General features: G+C 39.9%; 1 protein-coding gene across 27 annotated transcripts in view; it reads right to left on the reverse strand.

The window, feature by feature from the left end:
• PHF21A (PHD finger protein 21A) overlaps positions 1-23,280 on the reverse strand; it is a 192,580-nt gene that overhangs the window by 19,046 nt on the left and 150,254 nt on the right. For 20 of the 27 annotated variants that reach the window (XM_070804152.1, XM_070804141.1, XM_070804150.1 and 17 more), the window contains 4 exons: positions 21,048-21,299; positions 18,854-18,943; positions 14,611-14,904; positions 2,520-2,618 (listed from right to left, as the gene is read on the reverse strand). In XM_070804152.1, coding sequence (XP_070660253.1) covers positions 2,520-2,618; positions 14,611-14,904; positions 18,854-18,943; positions 21,048-21,299 — 735 coding nt within the window. The remainder of the gene's footprint in view (positions 1-2,519; positions 2,619-14,610; positions 14,905-18,853; positions 18,944-21,047; positions 21,300-23,280) is intronic. The other 7 variants (XM_070804155.1, XM_070804147.1, XM_070804149.1 and 4 more) reach the window with 3 other exon arrangements.

Genomic DNA, 23,280 nt, shown 5'->3' on the forward strand with positions numbered 1-23,280 from the left:
TAGACTCCTAGGGAAAGCCACCCAATGGCTGGTGGCAGGAAGAAAGCCAGGTTCAGATGAGCAAGGAGCAGGCACCCTCTACTCTGAGAAGCTATGAAGCTGCCCAGGAAGCTTTCTGATCTTACAGGAATCAAGAGAAGGACTGGGGCCTGCATCTTCTACTTTCTCAATGGCAGAAATCAGAATCTTGAAAGACCTAAGTTTTCCCAGAAAAATTCTCTAAAAGAAAAGAGGACTCCACACTGGAAAAAAAACAAAAACAAAAACAAAACACCACACAGAGAGTGTTCCAAAGAGCCTCCCATACAACAAGCTCCAAATTCTAAGAACTTCATTTGTGATACCAAGTCAAGAGTTCTTGTATTTTTACTACCACTGACTGGACAATGAAAGCTCAGTTCAATTTTCAGGACAATGAAAACTCAAAGCTAAGAGTTTTAGGAATGCTAGTAGGTGGTTCTGCTTAATACTGTGACTTTCCAATCAACCACGGACCTATAAATTATAGAGTCATTTCTCTCTGACCACCACTCTCAGAGCTCCATCAGAAGCTAGACTGATGAGAACAATGGACTCCAAGGCTGGAATGTTCATTGCTTAAACATCGAGTGAGCAACAGATTGATTACTATTTTGCTGTTTGGTTGGATGTGGGTCTGGAAAGTATGTCTTCATTTGAGGCTATAGCACTGCATGCGGCTGCTAAATATGCCAAATGATATACCATCAATTTCTCTAACTGATGAATAAGGAAACAGCATTAGTTGACACTCCTGCAGAATTATGTATACCACAATTTGGCCTTTGAAAATCCAGACATTTTACTCTCAACATTAAGCATCATGATATTTTGGCCTGAACTGACAGGTTCAGGCTACTCCAGTTACTGAGTGTTTTATAAAGATAATCTTGAACAAACCACTTGAGAACACAGAAATGTCCTTTACTGGTATTCTCAGCATCCTGAAGAAATGTAATTATTTTATTTCTTATTTCAAAAGCAGGTGGGCACTTGTCCTCCCAACAGCCCGAGCGCTTCAGTAAGGAAAAGCCTTGGACTTGCCGCCCGTTCTCTACACTGCATACACTCTGCAGCTGCCAATTAACCGCATTCCTAATTTTCACTTATTCCTTCAAAACTTAAGATCAGAAGACTGTCTCCCAACTGTTCTGTGTTAATAAAGCAGTGTGTGAACTGACATTCTGATGCACCTTCTTTTAATCAAGTAACGGCACCCTTCTTGGCCACTCACATCCAACTCATCTTTGCCAGTCCAGATCAAGCTCATAAAAGAATTACTACATGGGGAAAGAATCTCTTCCACAGAACTGATTTTTAGTGATAAATAGAATAAAAAGTCAAGAACTCTAGCCTCATCTATGTATCACATGTATACCAATAACGAATTTATCCTCTTTATGGCAGTGATTCTGTCCAATTAGAAATACCTGTTATAACACAAGGGTACCTGCGTGTCTACACGGTGCTACTGACATAAGACATCCTTCAGTTTCTTTTGAAAATGGAATTTTGCTAATAATCTGCTCTCTTTTTCACCCTCCAAGCCTAATACTTGACATTAATTTTGCAGATGATTTTGTAAGTTTCTCAGCAACATGCATGACTAGTACTTCTTTTTGGTTCAAGTTTCAGTCTCTTCTTTAAAAAGCAGATTAAAAATTAATTCATTTCATATCATAAAGAATTATAATTTCTACTTGTTGTAGAAAAACCTGAACTGGCTTAATAAATCATTGCTCTAAAAAATGACATGAAGCTTTGATGGCTTCATGCCACTATCTGACGTGGTTTCATTACAAAGAATGCACTGAGGCCAGAAGGGAATGGATCTGGTCTAATAAAATCCAACTATCAGATACTCGTCATCATATTACCTGTCCATATTTTTCTTTTAGAGCTGCTTGTACAAAAGTATCAACTATAATATTCTATTGTCTAAGGACACACAAATTCACAATCTGTTTATCAGAGTTTTGTTTGCGATTTAAGTTTATAAGTCTATGTTAAGTTGCAGTACAGATGTTACTGTTTTCATCCCTACTTTTGTGCTTCAGTGATCTACTTTCGAGCTACTGATTCATCTGGGATTTGGGGATCTAATGCAATACAATAGTAATAACAAAAATGCACATGTAACGAGTGTAATCAATAACATAGATACACGTTAACTGAGTGAACCGGACCCCTTATAGATGCTGGCTGAGACAAACAAAACAGAATGATCATTAGGAATGCCAGGGGGTACCTGGGGAAATGGTCATGCATCACACAATTCAAATCTGTGACACAGCTATGGAATCTCTGTTTGCCAGCTCGTGAACCCTAAGGCCACACTCTTAATCTGTCCCAGGCCAACCTGATTTGGCAATAACATCACTGAAGAGTGAGAAAGCACAAGAAAAGGAAATCAAGTGGTTCAGAAAGCAAGGGTCCCCCCTGATGTATGAGAGTAAAGTCACATCTCAGAGACTGAGCCATGCCTGGGAGGGCTGGCCTACCTGAGGGTTCTCCTCCCGTTTTGGTTTGGGTGCAGCAGGCGGGGTGACGGTGCGGCTCTCCGTTTGTTTCTCATCTGTTTCTGTGTGGGATTTAACCGTCTAGAAGAGGAAAATTAAATCAAACTTCAGAATTCACTTTTTATTAAGAGACTAAAAGCAAACATACTTTGTTGCCAACAAGAAAGAAAAGAACATACTCAAACCAGAAACATTAATAAAGGAGGTAATATGGACTTCAGGTCAGAAGGGGGAGGGACTTCTCTGGTGGCCCAGAGGTTAGGGCTCTGTGCTCCAATGGAGGGGCCTGGGTTTGATCCCTGGTCAGGGAACTAGATCCCACATGCTGCAACTAAGACCCGGAGCAGCCAAATAAAAAAATTACAATAGTCTATTTCTATGTACTTTAGGATAAAGGAGTAGTTTTCCAGAAATAAGTCCATTCTTGTTACATATAGGGCAAGCTCTGGTTCACAGTGCACTTAAGATCTGAATGATGTTTAAAAAAAAAAAAAAGTCTTACATACACACTTTTCTATTTCAGAAGAATTCCAATCACAGCCTTAAGAGAGGCTGCAGAACTCTGCTTACTCGGGACACTTAAAATCTGCCTGTATCATCCATTAGAGGAGAGACGCAATTGCCAAGGAAAGACTACCTCGTAAAAGGCTGACATCCTGATTGTAGCCAACCTCACCTTCCAGGTGCGTCCATTCAAACGAAGCACCACCAGTAGCATTACCATCTTCAGACACAAGAGGAAGCTAGCAAATTGGTAGACTGGGGGCTGGGTTGGCCTTTCTATTCTCATCATGACCCAAAGGCTAATTCATGTTATGAAATCCTCTGTAAATACTGAAATGATATTAGAAGAGTGGATACAAAAGTATAAACACAAACCTAATTTACTTTTTCAAAATTAAAAACAATGAAGATGCAAATGATCTTTTTGTATGGCAACAAGTAATTAAATAAGAGTGAAACTGTCTGATTATTGATGAGAAGGAGCCAAATGAAAGCCAAATGTAGAAAGAAGGTTCTACAAGCAGGATATCAAAAGGTCTCAGAAATCATTATGTTGTGAAATATTTTACTAGACCTGAAAAACAAACATAATAACAAAGACTTTCACTTTATTTCCTGGCCACATCCATTATTTTCCTTCTGCTTCTCACATTATTGCTTTAGGAAAGTTTAAGTATCTGCCTTATCAGTACTGTGGCAACCACTAGGGGCATAAATGCTACTTTGCATTTTTCTTTGTCTTTTTCATCACGGTAATATTTCACCTCTGGACTATACAGAAGCCACTTGAGAGCAGGACTGTTCTACACTTTAGCATCCCTTTGCACCCAGCACAGGGCCTCACCATAGAGCAGGTATGCTGTAAAGAGGTGCTGATCTTCTGGGTGGGGAGTAGAACCTTCCAGAAGAATCACTTGCTCTCCTCTCTCACACACTTTTTTTTTAACCAAAAAGGACACACTTCCGCCAAAAAACAAACCACCAAACACACCTACAAAGGAAGATAATGGGAAAGTAGCTTATAGTGGCTGTTTAAAGGTCCTGCGTGCCCAGGAAGCTGATTTCATAGCTCTGTGGATCGGAACAACAGGAGTCTGATAGGGGAGGGAGAAGGGGTCAATTATAAGGGTTTGCTGCTCTACTCCAAGGTTGTGTGAAGTCTCTTGGGGTTTCTTATTTCCATCTCTAGGGCTGAATAAAGCAGGTGGTGGTAATGCCTCCAGGGAAGATCAAACCAATTCCTCTTCGCTAAGGAATTATCCAAGGTTCAAATTTTCTCTCATGTAAGAAGAGTACAGCTATCTCAAGGTTACATAAACAATACCAAAATCACCCAAGAAAATAAAGATAAAGGAAACGAAACAACAGGAAGGGGGACTTTCCTGGTGGCTCAGTGGTAGAGAATCTGCTTGCCGATGTAGGACACACGGGTTCAATCCTTGGTCCAGGAAGACGCCACATGCCACAGGGCAACTTGAGCCTTGACATGATTGCAGTTCTGGCCAACTAATCTGAATGCAAATTTGTCAGGGACCTTGAGCCAGGACCACCACGCTGAAAGGCAACCTGATTTCTGACCTCAAGAACTGTGTGGGATAATAAATTTTTGTTGTTTAAAACTGCTTACAAGAAAAAAAAAAAATTAGGGTAGGGGAGTGACATCACAGAAATGGCTGGACAGGGAGTTTTAGAATCATTCTTTTCACTGAAACAAACATTAAGCTGGCAGAAACAGAGAGAATCAACTTTTTAAAATTTTGCAATCTAATAAAAAACTGAGAACAACCAGTGAGGCACCTACTGAACAAAGAAGCTGCTAAATTTTGTTAAGAAACTATTTTCCCCTACCTACCTACAAAGCCATCCGCGAGCTCAGCAGAGGCTTTGGAGATGGTAACCTGTGCTCCTGGTGTGTTTTGCTGAACCTTGTTTTCAACGTGTAGCTGTGTATTCTGACCTGTCTGGTAATCCCCTGAGGACTGGCACAGAGGTTGACCTGTGTTTGCCCACCTAAGGTTGGAGTGGCTTTCCAAGTGCCACCTGATGAAAGCATCTAAAGACATAAGCTACTTGTAGTTACGTGTGCAAAGGATGCTGGATGGAGTATGCAGCAGACAGACTCAAAGGCCCAGGAAGGAGGAGGCTGAGGAGGAAGATCCTTAGAGGAGTGAAGGCTTTAAACAGCTATCCCATACACTGGGGAATCCAGAGCGCATGGAGCATTACCGGGACTAGATGCATCCTTAGAAAAGAGCTGAGAGAACCCTAAGCTTGCACCTCTGCTGATGTTTGAGCTCTGTCCAAGAAAGAGGTGAAGTCTAAGACAGTTACAGGTGGCCTGTTTAGCACAGAAGGAATGCCCCTGCTCAAAGCCAATCTGCGAAGACCAAGATAGGCTTTTCTGTTTTTAATTTACTTATTATTACCTTTTTCTTCTTTTTGGCTCCAGTTGTTTAAGTAAATCTAATAGGACAGAGATTTCAATAACCATAGATGACAAGAAATAGTATTTGTAAAAACAGTCTGGAAAAGGCACTAAACAGAAAAACAGCAGAGGCTCTCAACAATCAATAACAATAAACCCCGGGGTAGGAGGAGAATCTAATTTCCAGAGTTATCACGTTGTAATTTAAAAGTGAATGTTTTTCACAATTAGGAGGCACACAAATAAACAGGAAAGTATAGCTGTTTCATTGGGGAAAAACAATAATAAGACACTGGCCTTAAGGAAGCCCAGACATCAGACTCCCTAGAGAAAGACTTTAAGTCAACTGTCTTAAATATGCTCAAAGAGCTAAAGCAAACCATGGCAAAAAATGAAAAAATAACCCAGGAGAACAATGGCTTACCAAAAACAAAATATTAATACAGAGACAGAAATTATTTAAAAGCAGCAAATAGAAATCTGCGACTGAAAAATAGTTGAAATATTCATTAAAGGAGTTTAGGCAAAAGAAATAGTCAGTGAACCTGATGACAGGACAACTGAAATTAACCAGTCTAAGGAGCAGACACAAAAACGAATGCAGAAAAATGTACCGAGCCTAAGAAACCTGCAAGACACTACTAAACATGCCAACATATGTTATAATTCCCAGGGGAAAGGAGAGACAAAGAAACAGAAATGATCTTTAAAGAAAAACAGCTACAAACTTCCCAAATTTGATGAAATACAGGATCTACAGGCATACCTTGCTTTATTTACTGCACTTCACGTTACGGGATTTTGCAGATATTGCATTCTTTACAAACTGAAGGTCTGTGGCAATCCTGCCTCTATGTCACATCTTGATAATTCTCACAATTTTTCAAACATTTCTGTTATTATTATATTCAATAATATAAATAAGGTGTTTTGTGATCAATGATCTGATGCTACTACTGTAGAAGATTATAACTTGCTAAAGGCTCAGATGATGGCCAACATTTTTACCAATAAAGCATTTTTAAATTAAGGTATATGCATTTTTTTTGGACATAATGCTACTGCACAATCAGTAGACCAGAGTATAAACATAACTTTGATATGCACTGAAAAACCAAAAAATTCACGTGACTACCCTTATCTGCTTTATTGTGGTGGTGTGGAACTGAACTCACAGTATCTCGGAGGTTTGCCTGTATACATTTAAGAAGCTCAATGACCTCCAAGGAGGATAAACTCAAACAGGACTTACACTGAAACACAACACAATCACACTGTCAAAAGCCAAAGAGAATCCTGAAAGCAGCAAAAGCAGAACAATGCATCGCCCCTTAGTAAGGGGTCCTCACTAAGATTAACAGTCAGTTTCTCATCAGAAACCAGAGACCAGAAGGCAATGGGATGACATGTTTAAAGTGCTGAAAGGACCTCCTTGGTGGTCCAGTAGTTAAGGCTCCACACTTCCACTGCAGGGGCCACGGGTTCAATCTCTAGTCAGGGAATTAAGATCCCACATGCCATGTGGTGTGGCCAATAAATAAATAAATGAAGTGCTAAAAGAAAAAAAGATTATCAACCAAGAATTCCATTTCCTGCAAAAAGCCAAGGGAGTTCATTGCTAGCAGGCCTATCCTAAAAGAATTCCCTTTAGGTTATTCAGGATGAAATAAAAAAACCCTCAGACAGTAAATTAAACCCCCTCCCCCAAAACAAAAACTTCAGTAAAGGTAACTATATAGGTTAATGTAAAATCCGGTATTACTGTGGCTTTGATTTGTAACTTTCCTTTTTGCTTCCTATATGATTTAAAAGAGAAATGCATAAACAGAAATTCTAAATATGTGTTCATGGCTACACAATACATAAAGGTGTAATGTGAGACAATAACAACATAATGGCGGGCGGGGGGTGGGCAGAGCTTCTGTATACTACTGAAGCTAAGCTGGGATCAAATCAAATTACACTGGTCCAAAAAGATATAAGGCATGTAGATAACAAAATAGCAAAATGGCCTAAGTCTGTGCCTATAGGTAACCACTTTAAGTGTAACTAAACTCACAAATCAAACAACAAGAGTGGCAGAATGGATTTAAAAAAAACAAGATCCAACAATACGCTCTCTACGTTTTAGAGACAAAAACACAAGGTATCCATCAAAGAATGGAAGAAGATACTGCATGGAAACAGTAGTCAAAAGAGTATAGGGATGGCTATCCTAATATCAGACATTTAAACTCACTTTAAGTCAAAGATTGTTATAGGAGACAAAAAGGTCATTCTATATTGACAAAAGAGTCAATTCATCAAGAAGATATGACAATTTCAAATACATAGGCACCGAACAACAGAGTCTCAAAATATATGATACATATACTGACAGAACTTAAGGGGAGAAATATACAGTTCTATAATAATAATTGAAGACTTTAATACCTCCTTTAAATAAAGGGAAGAACATGTACAAAGAAGATCAATGAGGAAATTGAGGACTTAATGCTGTAAACCAGCTAGACCTAAGAGACATACAAACAACAACCTACTCAACAACAACAGAATACACATTCTTCTCAAGTGCACATGCAACACTCTTCAGGACAGACCCTATTTCAGGACACAAAACAAATCCTAATAAATTTTAAAAGACTGAAATCATATGAAGTATTTTTTATGATGATAATAGAAGCCAGAACTTGATACAAAAGCAATACTGAACATTTTTAAGTAGGTAGAAATTAAACAACATACTCTTAAACAACCAGTGGAACAAATAAGAAATCACTGGGGAAATTTTCTATCTCCCTGAAGAATGAAAATGATAATCGTACATACCCAAACTGATGAAACACAGTGAAAGCACTGCTCGGAGGGAAATTCATGGCTGTAATGGTCTACATTAAAAAATAAAAAAGATTTCAAATCAATAACCTAAATTCATAGCTTAAGGAACTAAAGAAGAACTAAACCCAAAGCTAGTGGAAGGAAGGAAATAGTAAAAATTATCTCCACATTAGCGTGGAGATAAATGAATTGGAGAATAGAAAAATAACAGAATTAACGAAACCAAAAGTTGATTCTTTGAAAACATCAACAAAATGAAAAGTCTTTAGTTAAACAGGATAAGACAAAAAAAGATACAAATAATGAAAATTAGAAATAAAAATGGCTACATTACTATGAATCTTATAGAAATAAAAAGGATTATAAGAGAATACACTGAACAACTGTACACCAATAGGCTGCCAAAGGGAAGGGGCTTGCAGAGGGGATGGTGAGAGTCTGGGGTAGCAGATATATATCCATCCTGTATACAGGATGGATAAACAACAAGCTCCTACGGTACAGCACAGAGAACTACATTCAATATCCTACGATAAACCATAATGGAAAAGAATATAAAGATGAATGGTAACTGAATCATTATGCTGTACAGCAGTAATTAACACAACACTGTAAATCAACTATACTTGAACTTAAAAATTTTTTTAAATTGTATACCAAAGACAGATAATATAGATGAAATGGATAAATTCTTATGAACATACAAATTACCAAAATGGACTCAAACAGAAAATCTCGAGAGAATATACAACTAAAGAGATTGAAACAGTAATCAAAATACTCTCAAAAGAGAAAGTCCAGAACAGACAGTTTCTCTGGTGAATTCTACCAAACGTTTAAAGAACTAACACCCATCTTTCTCAAACTTTCCCAAAAAACAGTTATCTATTATGAATACAGATGCAGAAATCCTCAATAAAACACAAGGACACCAAGTCCAGCAGTATATTAAAAGGATGATACACAATGATAAAGTAGAACTTATCTTAGGAATGGAAGGTAATATACCATGTTAATAAACAAAGGCAAAGAAAAACAATGTGATCATCTCAGTTAATACAGAAAAAACATCTGTGAAAACTCAATACCCATTCATGAAACAAACACTCAGAAAACTAGGAAGAGATGGGAACTTTCTCAGCTTTATAAAGGACATTTATGTGAAACCACAGCTAGCACCATACTCACTGGTGAAATACTGAAAGCTTTCCCTCTGAGATGAGAAACAAGAGAAGCACACCCACCTTCACCACTGCTATTGAACAATGTAGTGGAAACTCTAGCCAGAGCAATAAGGCAAGGAAAAGCAATGCGAGGCATCCAAACTGGAGAGGAAGACGTGAAACTCTATTTGCAGAGGACCTGATCTTACATACATAAAATCCTGAAGATCCACAAAGCAACTACGATAGCTAATTAATGAATTCAACAAAATTGCAAGATCCAAAATCATCACAAAAATAGCTGTATTTCTAACACATTGTAACTCATAATAGCAGTGAACAATCCTAAATGGAAATTAAGAAAACAACTCAAATTACAATATCATCCAAAAGAATAAAATATCTAGGAATAAATTTAACCTAGGAGGTAAAAGACTTGTATATGAAAGCTATATAACACTGCTAAAGAAATAAAGAGAACCTAAATAAATGGAAAGACCCCCATGTTCAAGTACAGGAAGACCGAATATTGTTATTAAGATGGCAATACTATACAATCTACAGATTTAACACAATTCCTATCAAAATTCCAACAGCCCCTCCCTCTTTTTTTTTTTTTTGCAGAAAAATTGGAAAAGACAATTCTCAAATTCATGTAGAGCTACAAGGACTCCTGAAGAGCCAGAACAACATTGAAAACGAAAAATGTTGGACTCATCCTTCCCAATTTCAAAACTACAGCAATTAAGACAGTGTGGCTGGTAATGGCATAAGGACAGACACATAAGCCAACAGAATAGGACTGATAGTCCAGAAATAAACCCATACATCCATGGCCAACAGATTTCCAATAATCACAGGATGATAGTTCAAATGGGGAGAGAATAGTTTCTTCAAAAAATAGTGCTGGGAGAACTGGGTATCCACATGGACCCTTGTTTCACATTATATATGGAAAATTTAAGTCAAAATGGATTACTGACCTACATATAGGAGCTGCTGCTGCTGCTGCTAAGTCGCTCGGTCGTGTCCGACTCTTCGCGACCCCATGGACTGCAGCCTACCAGGCTCCTCCGTCCAAGGGGTTTTCCAGGCAAGAGTACTGGAGTGGGTTGTCATTGCCTTCTCCGACATATAAAAGCTAAAACCATGCAACTCTTAGAAGAAAAATTAGGGTTAAATCTTTGTGACCTTAGATGTGACAATGGTTTCTTACCTATGACACCAAAAAGCACAAGGAACAAAAGTGTACCTCAAAATCTCTCAAACTATCTGGATTTCTGGTTTTTATTTATTTTTGGCTGCATTAAGTCTTCACTGCTGCACAGGCTTTCCTCTAGTTGTGGAGAGCAGAGGCCACTTTCTAATTGTAGTGTGCAGGCTTCTCATTGCAGTGGCTTTTTTTTTGCAGAGCACAGGCTCTAGAGCGCACAAACTTCTCCTGTGGCTCCCCGGCTCTCCAGCACAGGCTCCCTAGTTGTGGCACGTGGGCCTAGGTGCTCTGCAGCGTGTGCGATCTTCCTAGATCAGGGAGCAAACCCGTGTCTCCTGCATTGGCAGGCAGATTCTTTACCACTGAGCCACCAGAAAAGCCCTCTGGCTTTTCTTAGAGAAGTTTTCCATATGATAAAAATTGGCTACTGTCAAAAAGTAGCTGCCTCCTTGAGACGGAGTATATTACTCTGCAGTTTACCGCAGTCTTTTCTACTATTCTTTTTTTTTAATTTTATTTTTAAACTTTACATAATTGTATTAGTTTTGCCAAATATCAAAATGAATCCATCAAAGGTATACATGTGCTTGACACCAAGGCCAAAATGTCAATTTTGTTACACTGGTCTTACTATTTCAAAGATAAATTAAGAATACGACTGGGATATCTCTTGTATTCATGTTCCCATTGAAAGTGGGAAAAAAAAAACCCATTTGTTTACTCCCAATCTGTGTAATTTTTTTTTATTTCCTACTCTGCACCTGTACGAATTTGTAAATCTTGTTCTTTTTTGGTTTTAAAAGATAGAAACCAAAAACTCTGGAAAATACTAGAACTAAATTAGCCACATATACCTCTGAATTACAAATTCACCTTTTGAGGCCACAATGCACAAATAATCAAAGTCAGACACTTACAAAGGTTTTAAATGTCCAAGTGGTCACACCAATCAAGGTTAAAATTTGGATTGAGAGCAAAGCAAAATCCATCTTTTGGTCACTTGGCTCTGTTTTCCCCACTGGAGGGCAAAGAGTCACTACCTCAAATTTCCTTAAAGGGAAGACTGGGACTTGAAGATAATATATAGGATAATATTCTCAACTTGGAAGTACTTTTTTTTTTTTTTAAAAGAAGATACTGTGTAGGTTTCTATATAAAATAATAAATGGAAGTAGGGGAATGGGTAGCAATCTGACAAATTTTCCCATAGAACCTGGGATTTTTTCAGCAGTCTAGCCTTGGGAAATACACAGAAGGCTTTGTTGCAGGGGATGGGATGGCATGGCATGGATAAAAAATGAACATTAATTCCTGGGAACTAACTGTGCCAGGCACAGTCTAACAGACTTTAAGTGCTTTATGACTTTCTAGCATCCACAGGCGTTTAGCCCCGTTTCACAGAATGCTGGAGAGGACAAAGACATAAAATGAAGCAGAGTCGGGGCTCCGATGTAAGTTTGTCTGGCCTTACCTACTTTTCTGCCTTAAATATGTTTCTAGCCTCAAAGCTCTTTAAACTTTACCACTCAGTTTCTCACAGCCACAATGTAATATGGCTTCTAATAAGGGATAAGACAGGGGCTCTTTCATCTGGGGTGGATAAGAAGTTGCAGATGCCTAATGGGGGCAGGGGGAGGAGAAGTGGACAACTGCTGTTATAGCTGATGTTACCTCTTTCCTTTCCTACAGGGAAGCCTTTGAAACTACCCAACCTGCCGTGCTTCCTCCTATGAAGGCAGAGTCACAGCACCTGCCCCAAATGCTCTAGAGACTGAGTTTTGTGATGGCACAGGCTTTAACTTACCAACCCTCATGTCAGTACATGTAGCGTAACAGCTGGCACGGAATCAACACATTTTTATTAAGTGATTGCTATCATCCTAAACAAAAGAGCAGAAAGCAGAAAGGAACCCATCTAGCCTGGTCACATACAGAATGTTAGGATACAGGTTTGGGTATCTCTACGAGTAGGCTGTAAGTGGTACTTCCGTGGCTACATATTGCCTATCTATTAGATCTCTTAAACAGCTTTAAATGAGATGCTGGAAATGAAATATGAAGAGAAAGGGGGAGAGTAGAAAGATCTGAAGATAATCTTGAGAATGGAGTCTAAAGAGAATCCTTGCTGACTGAGCTTGATAACCTGTAGGACTGCTATGCTAAACTAGAACCGCAATGACTGCATTTATTTATCAGATCAACAAGAAGGGAACCCATGGAATTCACTGCTGGAAAAGTTTTTTTAATTTATAGATATACTTTTATGGTATTATAATTAACATGAAGAGCTCTATCAATATGTAAGGCTGAGATAGGAAAATATATTCAAGATCTAATACGAAAAAAACAAGTTACAAAGTAATATATAATCTGATTTTGCCTTTTGCTTTAAAAAGAAAATATGGACGAATATGATGCTAAACTGCTAGTAGAAACTTAGAAGGCAAAAATTATGGGAGAAGTTTACTCTCTTCACAGATCATGAAGGAATGCACTTTCTACCGTATGTATCTCTGTAATATCTGGATTTTCTTTTACTATGAATGTGTATCATCGTTGTAATCAGAAAAAAATAAAAAATGGAAAATATTTTTGTCTCCTAAAAGTATCTTGATCAAATAAGAGGTCAAAGAGAAATAACATTCTAAAATAATGTTTTGAAACCACATTCTTTGTAACTCTAAGGCTCCTCAGAGGTCGTCTGAGAGCCAGCATGGGATATGACGGCAGATGGTCTACAAACATGACTCCACCCAAACTCCTAAGCTTGGGCATCTTACTTTCCTTATTTCATACTGAAGTTCGCTGATAATAAATTTGAAAACTTCTGATCTAAAATGCATGTGAAGTCACTTATCTCTAAATATTCCTCAAAGCATCTCCTAGGGTTTGAGTAGGCTCCCCAGGAATAGATACGTGTTTTTGCTTGTGTTTCCTGATACAAGATTGTGGTACCCAGATTCTTAGTGCCAGATTAGCAGCATTTATGAGCTGCCCGGGTAGAAAGCCGGTATTCCATGCATAAGGCTCCTCTGTTCAAGGCGGCCAAGGCAGCAGGAAGCCTTCTCATTTCCCACCATCTGGCCAGCCTCTCTGAATCATGGTCAGCCACCCAGAAGCAGAAGATTCAGGATCACCAGAGACTATTTTCAGATGAATGAGAACTCAAGCCTGAGCAATTAGAAATAGGTCAATGACTTTTTAAAGCAACCTTCTTAAAAGAGCTTTTCTTTGCAAAAGTCTTTCTTGTCATTGGTTTTTCTTTAAATAGAGTATGGTGACTGCCTATAAATCCTTCTTCTTGGTTTTAAAACTCTTTCTGTCATAGAACCCTTATGTATTCTTGGAGGTTTAGTTCTATAGACTTGCATTTCTGACACAAAATCTGATTTTAGAAATATAAATGAAAGGCTTCAATATTTGAGCTAAATGTCTGTAACCTCTAGAGTTAAAAGAACGCTTTTAGAAATCTTAATTTTTCATTGGCTCCTCATTGTCTGTGAGAGACAGGGAAAATCTTTGTAAAGAAATTCTTTTCCTTGTTTTGTTTATTCTTCCTGACTTTTATAGTGATATCCTCATCTGGATTCTCACTGGGCAGAAAGGAACATGGCATTTTCTGTTTACTTCCTTATCTGTGCTTCCTGACTGAGGGCAGTAGAACTCATCTGTGAATTTCTGCTTCTGAACCAGCAGGGGGAGCTCACCCACACAAGAATCAGAATCCACCTACAAGGAGATGGTGCGTAAAGCAACCCCAACTTGCTTCAGTAAGAATGGCCCTTTTGTACTGTGGATAAATTATCTCCTGATAAGCAACTAACAGTGGTGCTGAGATAAAGAGCCTTTGAGAAGATAAAGACCCCTTACAGGCTGCCCAGCCTCAACGGCAAAGCTACTGCCCAAAGCAGGTGCACACTGAGCCTGTACCTGTTTTTCAAGGCTTGGCTTGCTAAGCTGTACAGTCTGAGGTCCAGCGAGTCTGGTCCCTGGAGTAGCTATCACAATGCTGGTGAGCTGGGCCATGGGGAACGTTTTGGCTATGGTTGCAGTCTGCCCATTGACGACACGGACGGGGTGGATAGAATTCTGGGAGGTAGGGAGGGTCGTGGGGGTGAACTTGGTCAACATGACGGGCCTCTGGATAAGCTGAGGAGCTGCGAGCATGGGAGGAGGTGCTGGGGCAATAGGAATGTTATTCTGGGCCACAGGCTTGGGTCGAACCTATGGAGAAAGAAAGAACAATTATCGTATTACTTAAACTTCTCAAGTCCTATACGCTTTAGACACTGCCAGATCTTCTACACTATATATGTGAAATGGTATTCAGTACAAATATTTATTGATAGCCACTTTAGAATTATCAATTCTACAGATCTCAGGATACATATTATTACAGAGATGCATTGGCTCTTAAGAGGATCCAGATGCTATCCTAGAATGTAGATTTTCTGATTCCAAACCATAGCTCCCTCTCCTATACCATGCCACCTCTTCAGGCTGAGGTCAGATGCCTAATCCAGAGACTGGTCCCACCCAGAACTTGTGCCTAGCAATGGTAATCACACTGCCAGTGTCCTGAACTCGCATCCTAACTTTCTTCATGCCCACAGCTTTAGTTCACTCTCATCTCTGGCCCTCTAACTCCCCGTTCTCAGCCAGTCCTTCTCTAGGTCTCCCTTGGGGCTTCCTCTGCCTCTGCTCAATCCAAAATATAACTATTTCTCAGGGTTTTGTCCTGGAACCCCTTTGCTTCCCAATGTCCTCACTCCTCCTGGGAATTCTCACGCATCCTATGGCTTCAATTACTATCTACATATTGAAGACTTCCACACTTAGATCTTAGGACCAGACATTTCCTGAACTTCAGAATCATTTGTTCATCTCTCTGTTATACATCTCTACTTGGAAATTTCACAAGAAGTTTAAAATCAACATGTCTAAAACTCATCAACTTCTTCCAATCCTTTCTTCTTATAATCATTACCTCAGTAAATGTACCTTAGAAGAAAAAAAAAAAAAAACCTTCACAATCATTCCTAATGCTTCCACTCTACCTCTGCTTCCTAAATCCTTCTCAAATATGTCTACTTTTCTGTCCTCACTGCCACTACACTAGCTGTGTCATTTTACTGAAACAGTGGCAGAAAACTGTGATTAAAACATGGGATTATCCTTGCCTGTGTTCAAATCCTGGTTCTACCACTTACTAGTTAGCTGCGTAACCTAAGGTAGCATACCTGATCTCTCTAAGCCAGTATTTTTTAAACTTTCTAAATTGTGACTGGAGGCAAAATCCTTTCTCCTTATACATAAGAATTTGACCTTCAGTTAACTCTAGCTGTATACCCCTGGAAGTCTGATAACAGAAGAATGCCAACTATGTTAGTAGGAACACTGCTTATGGTAAAAATGACCTCTTGTTGCTAAATCAAATCTACTATTTCCATTACTTGCAAAAACCACAGAGAGAAATTTGCTATAAACACTTTTGAAAAAAAAGATCAGACACCATGCTTTGGGCTTCCTAAAATGGGGTGACTCTTATAACCGGGCATGTCCACTGCGGGGACCTTGAAAGCCATACCTATGAATTGTTGCAAGATACACTGGGCTCCTGAGAGGCATAAGGCTTCTGTGCCAGGGAGGCTCTCTTACTGTCCTGTTGAAGACCTCATTTGCCTGTACCTGAGCAGTCCCTGGATAGCCACAGTGACTGTTGTATGGATGCCTGTAGGGACTCCTACTGAAGAAAAATGTCTGATGCTATCTTGCTGGCAAGTGCTGGTTTCTGTCCTATATCATTCCAAGTGGACTGGTGCAGAGAGTGGCCTTTGATAGTCTTGTGAGTCTGAATACTTAGCTGCGTCTAAGACAACCCTATAGTGTGTGCTGCAGATACATAACAGAAAATACGTTTTACACTGTAAACATAAATATTTATCTATACATAGACATAGACATTTATCTATACATCTATTTTTAAAAAACCTCATGAAACAATACTATGTGCAACATACTCTAACATTTCCTTTCTGTTTTCTTCATTTTACTTAAGAACTCTGGTTACAGTCCACCAAATTGGTTTCACAGTCTACTAATGGGTCATGACCCACCCTTTGAAAAACAGACTAAACCTTAGATTCTTATCTAAAAAAAAACACCATCTACTTTCACAGAGTTGTTGTGAGGATTAAAATAGATAACCCATGTAAAATGCCCACTACAATAAGTGGCATAGAGTAAGATTCTCTAAACATTAGCTATTGTCATTGTTGACACTGTCCTAATGGTTTTTCCTGCCCCAGTCTAGTCAATCACCAATCTATTCTCTACACAGTGTTAAGGGGGAATTTTCTAGAACAAAAATATAATCATGCCAAGCACTTGTTTGAGAACAATTTAATGGATCCTCACTGTTCCTAGGTAAGGCCCAATTCCTATATAGCCTCCAAGGTTCCAAAGGCACTGGCCCATGGGCTTATCCATCCCCACCTGTTACTCTAGCCTGAGTCAGCCGCGTGGCCCACACGCTCAGCCACATCAAATTTCCTTCGGTTCCTTAAGCCTATGTGTTTCTCACCACTGTGGACTTGCATACATGTTCCTCTTTCTGCCCGGCACATTTTTATTCCTCCTCCATAACTATGTCAAACTAACATCATTAGGACTTTAGGTCTAAGATTGAATGTCAACTCTTCAAGGAAACTTTCTGTAATACTCAACGGATGAGATGGGTGTCCTCATGTGTTCTCAGACTATACGGTACTTCCAACAATTGTACAGTAGCTAAGAAGTGTCCAATTCTTTGCAACCCCATGGACTGAAGCACACCAGGCTTCCCACCTCCTGAAGCTTGCTCAAACTCATGTCCACTGAGTCAGTGATGCCATCCAACCATCTCATCCTCTGTCACCCACTTCTCCTCCTGCCCTCAATCTTTCCCAGCATCAGGGTCTTTTCCAGTAAGCTGGCTCTTCAAATCAGGTGGCCAAAGTATGGGAGCTTCAGCTGTAGCATCAGTCCTTCCAATGAATATTCAGGGTTGATTTCCTTTAGGATTGGCTAATTTGATCTCCTTGCTGTCCAAGGGTCTCTCAGGAGTCTTCTCCAGCACCAGTTTGAAAGCATCAGTGGACACAGTGATTGCCGTACGTGTGTCGGAAGCTGCATGAGGCTGAGAACTATCTTGAAACCCTCACATCCATAGTTCTTAGGGCCCTTTTGATACCTACAGCATTAAGGATTTACTTGATAAATTATTGATTTATCTCATGTTAGCACTGCCCATCCCCCTCCCCAAGGCAATTCAGAAATCACTAATGGCTGCTGACCACTCACTTCCTTCAAGCCCTTCTCTCTCTGTCTGAAAGCTAAGGCTTCAGATAGGAATACCCAATCTTTCTACCAGGCAAGGCAACTCCCCGTCAAAACCCATACTGGGACAATCCTGGTAGTCTGTCACGAAAATGGTGAGTTCAGCCCAATTGCTGGAGGACTGCTCTCATGAGAATACGGGCAGTGCTGCTTGGGTCTGGGCTCCCTAGTAGCTTCCTAGCCTAAGTCTTTGTTAGCAAGACTTTGGGTTTCAGTATAAGGCTCAGTGCCATCACTTCCCAGGGAACAGAATGCTTTCTACTAGTTGGCTTGCTACTGTCTCCTCCCTACTCGCCTCAGCATATGGGGTTCAGTGGTGGGGGAGAGAAGGGAGAACTGCATTCCTTCCCCACTGACAGGCAGTTCTGGCTAAATTCTTCCAGTAAGTTGATGTCATAAGGTTAAAAATGGCGCTATCTTAATTATTTTAAACTTAGGACAGTTTCCCTTTCCATACATCCCTCTGCTACAGCCTTTTGTCATTGCTAAAAAAAACCCCCTGATGATAACATAAGCTTCTTCTGAGGGACTTCCCTGGTGGTCCAGTGGTTAAGACTCCATACTTCCACTGCAATGGGCAAGGGTTCAAATCCTGGTCAGGGAACTAAGAACCCATATGCTGTGTGGCCAAAAAAAAAGCCTTCTTCATGGTATAGGGATCTGCAGCTAGAATCTTTTGCTAAGTGGGATCTGAATACAGCTGAATTGACAAGTACATTATAGGCTGCTTCTTAAGGGTCCACAAGGATTCTTGTCTCACCTAACCTGTCACTGGGCTTGGCACTGATATACTTACCTGTGGAAGAAAGTTTGGACGTGGAGTGAGTCTAGGAGGGGGGATAAACTGTGGTACTTTGATGGGCTGAGGAGGTGTTGCCTGAACCTGCTAAAAAAAAATGAGAAAGACAAATCAGAGGGGAAAATAATTATTCAATATAAAATAAAAGCTAGGCATCCTTTTTTTTAAGAGTATAATTGCTTTACAATGTGTGTTAGTTTCTGCTATACAACAAATTGATCAGCTATATGTATACACATATCCTCCCCGCTCCTGAGCGTCCCTCCCACACCTCAAGGTCATCACAGAGCACCGAGCTGAGCTCCCTGTGCTGTGCGCAGCCTCTCACTAGCTCTCTGTCCCACACACGGTCGTGTACGCACGTCACTGCTACTCTTCCGATTCACCCCACCCTCCCCCTCCCATGGCCACATGTCCATTCTCTACATCTGGTGTCTCATTCCTACCCTGTAAATACGTTCATTGGTGCTATTTTTCTAGATTCCATATATATGCGTTAAAATGTGATATTTTTCTCTAACTTACTTCACTCTATATGACAGACGCTAGGTCCATCCACATCACTACAAATGACTCAATTTTGTTTCTTTTTATGGCTGAGTAATATTCTATTGTATACATGTACCACATCTTCTTTATCCATTCAGATGTCGATGGACATTTAGGTTGCTTCCGTCGTCCTGGCTATTGTAAACAGTGCTAAAGCTCAGTATTCTTAAAGGATTTTCAGCATCACTATTCTCTCGATCAGACATTATTTTCTACAAGCTTTCACTGGAGAATTAACCATCTGAATTAACATCACCTTAAGAAACTTTCTTACTCTCCTGCTTGCATGCTTTGCCCCATAAAGTGAACCAATCACATTTGTTTCCTTATACCTCTAATGTAGAACATAACAGACTCGGCAATCTTAGATGCTTTCCTTTGACATTCAAGAACTCTTGTACTTGTGTATTTTAAAAGTCAACACTGATTCCAAAGTAAAATCAAATTTGCAGCCTGGACAGATGGGCTTTTTTCTAATATAAGAGTTTTACCTAACAGTGAATGGCTTTCTTCCTACAAAGAATTCTCTAACTCTCAGCATCTGGCTGAGTTATTTGGCTGGTTCCCTGAAGATTCCTGGGTAAGCAGCAGAGCTTCCCTTTAAGGCCCTCTAGCTTCACTCACCACTGGTCATCATTCGAAAGCCACCAAGAGCCTTTAGCTTCCACTTTAAGAACAGACTTTTAAACTGCAATTTGGATATATTCTGAAAACATTGGGTTTTAGATGGCTTTATCCTAGAAATCTCAAGAACAATTTTTGTTCAAGAACTTCTTCCTTCCAGAGGTCGTTTTTTTCTGATGGACCTTGGAATGGACACTGTTATTTGTGTGTCTTAAACATTTTTAAAGTGCCCCAACTAACTCCAGTACTTCCTGGGTGCAATTTCAAGGAAGAGTGAACTAAAAAAAATGAGCAGGGCCTTCCCCCTGAACTAGGAGTACAGCACCAGCGCACTCAAGTTTCACAGGGAGGACTGTGGATAGGACAGAGGGACAGCTACACGAAGCCGCGTAAATGCCTCTGTGAAGGGCGTTTCCCCCCTTTCAGTCAAGTCGTATTTTGGCCATCCTTGGTGTCATGACACCTCTACAGTTATTTAGATAGTGTGTGTGTGTGTTAGTCGCTCAGTCGTGTCCGACTCTTCACAACCCTATTAACTGTAGCCTGCCAGGCTCCTCGGTCCATGGGATTTTCCAGGCAAGAATACTAGAGTGGGTTTCCATTTCCTTCTCCACGGGATCTGCCCAACCCAGGGATTGAACCTGGGCCTCCCGCACTGAAGACTCTTTATTGTCTGAGCCACCAGGGAAGCCTCAAGTACTAGAGTGGGTTGCCATGCCCTCCTCAGGGCATCTTCCTAACAACCCAGGGACTGAACCCAGGTCTTCTGCATTGCAAGTATATTCTTTACTGACTGAGCCACCAGGGAAGCCCCTATAGAAACCCTAATCCTAACCCTAACCCCTATAGATAGTAGGAATGCCATATTCCTTCGTCAGCCCCAAAGGCAAGTTTGGTAATGGTAGAAGACTGATGGAGACTGAAAAATCCAGCAGGAGTATAACATGGATATAGGTCTACAAATGCATAGCCTGAACCCTCTCATGTGGGCACACATAAGTAGCAGCTGCTGGCTTACCAGAGTGACTGTGTTTTTTGCCACAATTTGGACAGCCTCTGCCCCAGGCCCAGTGACCTTACTAGACGTCTGGAGGTTGACTGGTGTGTTCTGCACATCAGTGCTGAGCACAGCCTTCTGACTGTTGATGGCGGTCACCATAGCAATGGTAGGTCTCTGGCCCACAACAGAGGCAGGCATGGTCGCAGTTGCTGCTTTCAAGACGAGAGGTAGTGTCTTTGTGGTAATCATAGAAGCTGTAGTTACAGTCTTCTAGGAGACATGGAGAACAGATATTAGGACACTGAAGTGTCATCCCACTAAACAAAATGCTAACCTCCAGAAGAAAACAAAGCAATGGTTCTCATAATCAGTCAAGCCTTTTGGTGTAACATTTCTTTTGTGTACACAGAGCACAGTTCTTACTACAGGGCAAGACAATGTCAAGTTTGTCAGAGTTCTCAAATTTAGCTTCAAGTCTGTTTATAGTAATAACTGCAAGATAATATGCTGCAGGATTTTCAACAAGGAAAAGAGTGGGTTTACAGATAGAGCATATGAGTGTAACTATTTCTTCTGGTTTTGTAAATTTTTGCTTCCTCTCAATTTAAACTTTGTAAAAGTTGTAAATCAATGAGGTACACACCATCTCTAACTGTTACAACCTCATCAATATGAAGAAACTTATCATATAATTCTGGTTATCTGCCTTCTGTGACACAAAGCCTGGGATAAAAGGACAGTCAGTGTATTTTAATTCTTTTGAGTGTCACCTTGGAGAGGAGGAAAGGAAACTCACATGAGAATTAGTACAATTTGTTGCCTCAAAGGCAGTAAATCCCCAATTCTAGATAATGAAACCTATTAACCAACTAGTATAGTAAATACCAGCTCTTGACTCCAAAGGGATATGAGTCACTATCAACAACCTTCTCTCTGGAGGACTGCTGCAGAAGTGATTAAAGACCCAGAAAAAGGCGATGGGGTGGAAACAAACACCTGAGTTTCAGAAAGTCTGATAGACCAGAGTCTGTACTAAGATGAGAGGACGTCACTGATGCTCCACAAGCACTTCTGCAGCTTTGGAGCTGCATTTCTCTAGATTTTTCTACTAGCATAACTAAAGGAGCCAGCTACAAAAGAAGAAAATATAAACAATCTCATTTCATGGCACATGCATCTATCGAATGCTACTCGTCACTCAATACAGAGATGTTTCAGAAACATGAAAATATACCTGGTCTAACTTGTTGGTTCTCATTTTATCATATTTCTTCTTTTTCTTCTTACTTTGTACTTGCCCTGTTCAGTTTCGTAGCTAATAGCCACATGTGGGTATTCAAATTTAATTAAAACAAAATAAAAATTAAAATATCAGTTCCTCAGTGACACTAGCCACTCTGAAAGTATTTATAGCCACATGTGACTAGCAGCTACCAAACTGGCCAGTGGCGTTTTCAACACCACAGAAAGTTCTATTGGACAAGCACTGCCCCTCAACCAGGGTGAAGGACCCCACTCTCCCTGAAATAGATCTGAACAAATTCCTTTGTGAATTTCTATTTCAGTGTTTATGCAAGTCCTTGTGTAGTAAGTCATTTGGTTCTAAGTAATTTTTCTGCCTTAAACATTCACGTGACAATACACTTGCATGTATTATCTAACTTTTTAACACCTTTTTTTTTAACCAAAAAAAGGTAATAAGCTGACCTCATCTATTCCATATTGAGAATAATCAGCGATCCTTATTGATGCCTACAATTAAAATCACCCAAATGTTTCCTCTTCCCTTAGTCAATGATACAAGCTGGCTTATTTTCCTTGCCACTGTCCTCTCCAGTGTGAAATGGGAGTAAAAGGGGAAACACTGAAAATTATTATTTATTTTGGGAGGTAGCAGGCCATCCACTGCCTATCAGCGATGAAAACCAAATAAAAGCGAAATGCTATTTATCATCAGAAATGTTACAGTAGTATAGCGAAAAGGACTGACTTTATATTACCAGCTATCTTAATATCTGTTTTTAACCCAGTGTGATATTAGTTCTATCTTTCAATTTAAAACGTTTAAATACACAGAACTTTTGAAGTGGTGAGCAAGTCACACCAGATGGCATTCAATCCTGGTACCACCACGAGTTGTGGAAGGAAAGCTATAATCAGCAGAACTCACTGACATGGATTTTAAAAACGTTTGTGCATGTTGTACTACGTTAAAAGAGGGTCAGTATACTTCTGTTTGAAATATGCTTGG

This window comes from Bos indicus, chromosome 15 (genome assembly GCF_029378745.1).
Source record: "Bos indicus isolate NIAB-ARS_2022 breed Sahiwal x Tharparkar chromosome 15, NIAB-ARS_B.indTharparkar_mat_pri_1.0, whole genome shotgun sequence".
Taxonomy (NCBI): Eukaryota; Metazoa; Chordata; class Mammalia; order Artiodactyla; family Bovidae; genus Bos; species Bos indicus.